Source organism: Ranitomeya imitator, chromosome 1 (assembly GCF_032444005.1).
Source record: "Ranitomeya imitator isolate aRanImi1 chromosome 1, aRanImi1.pri, whole genome shotgun sequence".
Taxonomy (NCBI): Eukaryota; Metazoa; Chordata; class Amphibia; order Anura; family Dendrobatidae; genus Ranitomeya; species Ranitomeya imitator.
Window position 1 is genome coordinate 663,262,537 of NC_091282.1, and position 7,171 is coordinate 663,269,707.

At 42.4% G+C, this 7,171-nt stretch overlaps 1 protein-coding gene across 1 annotated transcript; it reads right to left on the reverse strand.

Moving 5' to 3' along the window:
- Window positions 1–1,774: 1,774 nt before the first annotated feature.
- LOC138641787 (uncharacterized) lies at window positions 1,775–5,349 on the reverse strand. Its single transcript, XM_069729478.1, has 4 exons — window positions 4,239–5,349; window positions 3,766–3,958; window positions 3,433–3,595; window positions 1,775–2,669 (listed from the first exon to the last, which is right to left on the reverse strand). Exons 2-4 carry the CDS (start codon window positions 3,860–3,862, stop codon window positions 1,775–1,777), a joined length of 1,155 nt encoding a protein of 384 aa, XP_069585579.1. The 5' UTR covers window positions 3,863–3,958; window positions 4,239–5,349.
- Window positions 5,350–7,171: the final 1,822 nt, after the last annotated feature.

Sequence of the window (7,171 nt, forward strand, 5' to 3'; positions counted from 1 at the left end):
TCTTCTTTGCAGTTTCCTGGCTACCGGAGAAACGTTGAGGTCACTTCATTTTCAATTCCGGATTGGAGTCTCCACACTTTCAGGAATTATTGCAGAGACATGCCGCGCTTTGTGGGATAATCTCCGGGAGGAATATTTACCTGTCCCTACTAGCGAAATCTGGGAGGCCAATGCACAGAAATTCAACCAAGTGTGTAATTTTCCAAACTGTATTGGCGCAGTCGATGGAAAGCACATTCGGATTACCAAGCCTGCGAAAAGTGGATCTCTTTTCTACAATTATAAAAAATACTTTTCAACTGTTCTCATGGCAATTGCCGGTGCGGACTGCCGTTTTCTCGCAGTGGACATTGGTGCATTTGGGCGTGCAAATGACTCGCGCACATTTAAAGAGTCGGATATGGGCCAAAAATTATATGGAAACAATTTTAATTTCCCACAGCCACGACCTCTTCCCCACACCGAAGGCCCTGCGATGCCATTTGTTGTGGTAGGGGATGAGGCATTCCAAATGTCTGCCAACCTATTGAAACCCTACTCCAGTCGGGGCTTGGACCATACAAAAATGGTTTTCAATTACAGACTGTCCAGGGCCAGAAGGACTGTGGAGTGTGCCTTTGGCATCCTTGTTTCCAAATGGCGGATATTGGGATCGGCCATTAATCTTAAAATTGAAACAGTGGATGAGGTGGTGAAGGCTTGTGTGGTTCTCCACAATTTCATTATGGCCAAAGAGAGAGTAAATGTTGAACTGGATGAACCCATAGCCAACCCCTTGCCCGATTACCATGATCATCCTCTGAGGACAAGTGTGGAAATTGCGCAGATGCGTGATCGTTTTGCGGCCTATTTTGTGTCCGATGTTGGCCGTGTGTCATGGCAAGATCAAATGGTGTAGCTGTCTTCTGATTGTAACTACACCGATAATACCTCTACTGTGACAGTTAAAAATATATTAAAAAAAAGTAATTTTCTGTTAAATGTGCAATAAAAGTTCCGTTTAGGTTGGTTTTGTATATTTCACAAATTTAATGTTCCTATAAAAAACTTGAATCTGTTGTTTTTAAAATATTAAATAAAAAAGTTTTTAAATTCTATACCGATTCAAATAGCATTTTTATACCATAACATTACATATACTTGTTTGTCTGATCGACCTGTATCTTTGTGTTTTACCTGATAAGCAACGATAACAGCGATGTTTTCCAATTGAAACCAGGGTAAATATCTGAAGCGTGGCCCTGCGCTTATCAACATGATGTTTACCCTGGTTACACGTGGGCCTCTGCATCGTTGTTCGCTGGAGAGATGTCTGTGACAGCTCTCCAGGGACCAATCAGCGGACGCTGCAGTGATCTGCATCATTGTCTGTTTCGCTGCTGCATTAAGTGTGAACACCTCATACACTTTAGTGTTTGTGAACACCTCATACAGCAATGAGAGACACCCAAAAAAAGGCAAACTAAAAATTGTAAAAATAGTGTCTGACATTGCATATATGAGGTGTTTGAAGCACAAAATATGTGTAGACAGCACATGGCGTGATTTGCCGAGATAAATTCTTGAAAATAATAGCAAAAATAATAACAAATAGTGTTTTTTAAAACAAAAATTTTTTATTGGGGGGAAAACAGGAAAAAAAATGGGTTATTAAACTTAGGGGGTTTCCACCTGTGCCACCAGTGGGGAATGGTAGGTGTCTTCTTTGGAATGGGGAGAGGAAGGGGAGGATGATGGTGAAGATGACGATGATGGCGAAGAGGAGGATACATAGTCAAGTAGACTGGATGGTAGATCCAAACCCTCCCCAGGGTATACTTAGGGGAGGAAACCGCCACCTCTGTAGGGGAGGGAGGAGGCAACACAAGCCTTGTTTGGCCCTGGCTGCTCCTACTGCGACTCGAGCCCCTACGGACAGATGGTGTCTGCACTGGAACAGCAGCCAGAGCCTCTGTGTGGGCCCGTCTGTGTTTCCTCTTTTTTTTTTTTTTTTGGGTCCTGTTGCAGCTCCCCCAGCATGATGACGCCTAGGGGAGGATGAAGGCATGGCAGGAGCAGGAGTCGGCGGCACTATGTTATGGTGCCTGTGGTGGCGTCGCTCGGCACGTGGACCACGGTGGGGTGGCTGGAGTGGCTCTCCAGCAGTAGTGGGAGTCATGCTTGCCAGCGACGGCACTACTGCCATTGTCGCTGACTGCATGACCCCAGCCTGCTGGAGAGCCCTCACGTAGGTAGTGTTGCAGGCCTGCATCACTGAAATCTGTAGTTCCAGCGTAAGGTGTTCCACCATGCCCTTAGCAATGGTACTAAAAAAATGTTTTGCCGGATTTGAGAGCTCGGTTTCAATTGTTTCAAGGCGCCGGTCGATATTGGACAGACGAGTGTCCATGTTATCGCTCAACGCCTTGAAACAGTTCTGGAAAACCGTGCTCAAATGCAAAAATTCGGGCATGGTTGGCCTGTCCGAGGCCCGCTGGCGCTGTCGGGAATACCCAAACGAAGGTGCGCCAGAGGCCTCGGCCAGGGGAACACCTGATGTACCGGCTGCCGGTTCACCAGATGGTGGTGCAAGCCTGCTGTCGCTGTGGGAGGGCTGTGATGGATCAGATGGCGATTCATGAAGGACCGCTTCTGCGGGGCGAGCTCTCTCGAGGGTGCTGCTGTGTGTCCTGTGAAAAGATAATGAAAAAATTAGTCTTCAATGAATAACCTCTCCCATACGCCAACTCCTGGAATAAAAATAGCATTACATTACACAATAATACAAATCCTCGGTCTCACAGTCTGTGTGGCCAATAATTAATTTCTGATTGTTATCGCCAGCTGACCGTTAGGGCCGACGATAACAATCATGAACATTCCCGCTGTCAAAGCATTTTGACCGTATACCACTGTGGGTATAAAAATTTTGTAATCGAAATCTCTTTCTGGAAGCTGCCTATGCCACAAAAATAGTTGAAAATTTAATGTCAAGATAAAAAATTAAATAAAAAAAAAACCAGTGATTTCACTGATCTGATTGCAGGAACGACCATGATGTTAGGATCATGTGATCGAGACTTCATCATTATTCCTGCAATCAGAACTACCCTGACTCAGAATTTAACCTGTCATGGACTACAAGGACTCACGCTTAACCCAAAAAATTAACTAATGGCCTATATAGCATTTTAATAGGGATACATTTACGTGGATGGCCAATATGTTACGCTGACTACATGGATGGGCAATACAGTATGTGCCTGTGAAATATACTATGTGGATACGTGGCTAGAACGTGTGGTATGTGGCTGCGATATTGTTACCTGCCAATATACTATGTGGATGCACAATGTACGTGGCTGGGCAATGTACTATGTGTTTGTGCAGTAGGCTATGTGGCTGGGCACTGTAATGGGGCTGTGCAATATGTTTTGTGGACAAAATACTTACTGACGGCGGCCAAGGACTGGTCTTAAGAACTGTAAACATTTGGAATATTTATAGGGCACAGACTTGGCCGCAGCAGCACCACTCTTCGAGCGCTCCTCCTCTGCCCGTAGCCCCTTATTGAAACAGTCCTTGATGGATCGCCATCTGATCCTCAACCTTTTAACTGTGAATGCAAAGGAAAAAAAAGGTTACATATGTAGCATTTGAAATGGATAAAACAACCGTGTGCGATGCAAAACTTTAGGCGTTTATTGCATCACACACGGTTGTGTTTATCCTGGAAAGATGGTGGGTCATAGCAACGTATCTGCACGGCGTATCAGCAATACTCACCAAAGTTGGCTTTGTCCTTTGCAGGAGCTATGTCAAAGCCCTCCCACAGCGACTTTGCCACCTCTACCCACAAACGCCTCAACACCACCTGGTCCATGTGCCGGGAGTCACGGCTGTCCCACAACGGGCCACGCTCCTGGATGCTTGATATGAGGAGCTCCACATCAATGACTCCATGGTCCCGTTGTGAAACCTAGAAAAATTACAAACAGAAAAGGTTACAAATATGCAAATATTAACAAACACCAGCACCTGTCATGATATGTACCTTGGCCCTATCCTTTGTCATTTGATATATGTATATTGATGGTTTCTACACCTGTATTTTTGAATGTTTTGGTTGTTTCACCTTTGTTACCTTCCCCCAATACTTGCTACCCTGAAAAGTTTGAATGTAAGCTTACTAAACATCCCTAGTGAAAGCAGGATGCTAATCAAAAAAAAAAAAGAAATTGTTTAATAAAAATACTCACTCGCCGTGCTGACGCCACACCTTGGCCCTGACCTCTCTGCTCCCGCTGACTTCCTTCACCTTCACTTGAAGAAGCCTGTAAAAATTGTATAAAGAAATTATTTTAAAAACTACAAATGACTGCGAATAGTAATGAAATTGACATAATTACTCACCACACTCCCCTGCGCCGATTGGCTCGATTCTGACACAGTGGCCATTGTAGCACGTTTGTTCTGGCATGAAAAAATGAAAAAAAAAAATCAAAACTAAACCTAAATATGGCACATACAATAAAATATGCCCAAAATTTTTTACAACAACCACAATTGACTTTTGACTGATCGGACAAAGCAAAAATAAGAAAGCGACACCACAACGCCATACATTGCAAGAGAAGACAATCAATAGAAGAAACTATACAAGAATAGACCCAAACCAAAAAGCAAAAATAGACACCTATGTCCAAAAATGGACATATCAAAACTTTCTGAAAAAACATTACAGGCACAAAAATACAATGAAAGAGCAAAATAATGAACGCAATACTTTACAATTGCAACAAGACATGATCCTAAAAAACAACATCTTGTGACATCTAACCACAGAAAGACAAAAGGCAATAAAAACCATTCTAGATAACAAGCAATAAACATTACGGGACAACCGCTGTAAAAATATACAGCAACCCAAACATAAACCATAGCCAAATAGAAAATAAAACACATGGAATTTTTAAAAAAGGCCACCACCAAAAATAATATAAACAAATAAAAATTATACTACACACTTCGCAATGCAATCAGTCAATGAAGGAAGATATATGCCATACGGAAAACGACGTAAAAACATCAGCGATATTTTTTAAAATAAAGGGAAAGTACAATTGAAACTATAATGGCATAGCAGCAGCACGGAACTATACAATACAAAGACATCATAAATGTTGCCCCCCCACCAGCAAGAAAATACACTCAAGGAAAGAAAAAATAAAGCCAACAGCATAATCCAAAACACAGCAAGACATGAGCCAAGAAAATGCCACACAGTTACCACCAACAATAGAAACCAGAAAAACATGCACCAGAAATTTTACAAGACAAAATGAGCAAAAATCAATACATTGAACAACCACATGACGCAAGAACAAAACACATAACCAAACCCAAACTAACGTAAAAAAAAAAGAAAAGAAAAAAAAAAAAAAAGAAAATAAATGCAATCCTATTAACCCAGAAGAACATCAGAACCAGACAAACAATTTTTCAATAACAACCCATAACCGTAATAGCACAGACCAAACATTACAAAAATATAGACAAATCAAGAAATAAAACACAGAATACAAAATGTGCAAAGAGAAATATATACTTACAAGTTTGGAAAGCAGATTCTCCAGTCTAGTCTTGTCTGGTGTGATGACTTGTGAAAGACAATGGCAAACCCCTCGTTTCTTTATATATATAGGTTGTTTTTTTTGTGTCTAGACAAAGTCTAGACAATGTTTTGCATTTTTTATTGGAAAACGCATGCGTCGTACAACGCACCACGACGCAAGTACTTGCGTCGTCTGCGTTGTCAATACAAGTCAATGGGAAAAAAGGCGCATCGACGACGCAAACACGACGCAAACACGACGCATGCGTTTTTTAAAAGGTCGGCGCCGCCAGAAAAATGCAACATGTTGCGTTTGCCGCGCCCAGACAGGTGCGCCCTAACGCCGCATGCGGCGTAAAACGCAACACAACGCATGCACATGCGGCCCCATGCGGCGCCAATGTTAAAGATAGGGCCGCACGACGCATGCGTTTTGTTGCGGCGGCGACGCTGCGGCGCAAACCGCAAATGTGAACGTACCCTAACTCATACATCATTTACCTCTTTGCACTCTCCGCTTGCCCAACATTGCAGTGGGGCCATTGCATAATGTTGCCAGTTAATGAGATGCCCACAATCCATGACTTGTGCAGACATGACAAAAACCTAGTTAGCTATTGGCATATTTAGACATGCTTATGGAAAGTGATTAAGGCTTATAGCTTTCATGCATTCCTGGAGGCAAAGCTGAACTCCTATATCCGCTCTAATTGATCAGATATTCTTTCCTTACTGGAAAATTTTCCACTTATTTCCTGTCTACATTCTTCGGAATCAATATAATTGCTATTTGATATTATAAGTACAGGTTGGCACATTAAAGCAAAATGTGTAATTCATTCAGTCGGACAAAGAGGTTCACAATATGTAGAAACGTAATATGTTTCCAATTATCGATGCACTGAAAGACCGGGTAAATATATTGCACAAGGCGCTATAGGCATGCTTATATGATCTCTGACAATGAAAACACAGTAGCGATTTAATACCAATCTTGGAGTTATAGGAAACTATACACTTCGGAGCAACCTGAAAATAAGTAACAAAGCACATTTGGTTTTAGCGGTGGATTTGTATGCAGATTTGGCTGCTGATTTAACTTATTGCAGTAAGTCAGCAACATGTCAAAATTCACAGCACGCCTAGTATATATGGCAGATTTGTTTACATTATCAGTGCCGTGTCACTAAACTTGTATTGTACTTATATTGTAGGACTTGTATTTACCTTAAGGGCGTATGCCAAATTTTGATATGCTAGAAAAGTACCCGTATTTTCCGGCGTATAAGACGACTGGGCGTATAAGACGACCCCCAACTTTTCCAGTTAAAATATAAAATCTTCTCAAAAGTCGGGGGTTGTCTTATATGCTGGGTGTCGTCATATAAGGTGGGTGCGAAGCAATCTGCGGTCGATGTATATAGTGGGGGGGAGTGGTCCCGATGACGAGGTGAGGGAGCGCCTCACCAGGAAGGTGTAAGTGAAGCAAACTGTCAGCGTCTGGGATGCCAGGGGTATGCAAAAAAGAGAGAGAGAGTGATGCTGTGCCTAGAAAAACACTCTTCTTTCACTCATCTG

Bases quoted from the DNA above. Each gene is read 5' to 3' on its own strand.
- LOC138641787 (XM_069729478.1), bottom strand. From the start codon at position 3,862: ATGGACCAGGTGGTGTTGAGGCGTTTGTGGGTAGAGGTGGCAAAGTCG. The intron at 3,596-3,765 runs GTGAGTATTGCT...TTGCATTCACAG, and splicing joins AAAGGACAAAGCCAACTTTG to TTAAAAGGTTGAGGATCAGA. The intron at 2,670-3,432 runs GTAAGTATTTTG...ATCTTTTCACAG, and splicing joins CCAGTCCTTGGCCGCCGTCA to GACACACAGCAGCACCCTCG.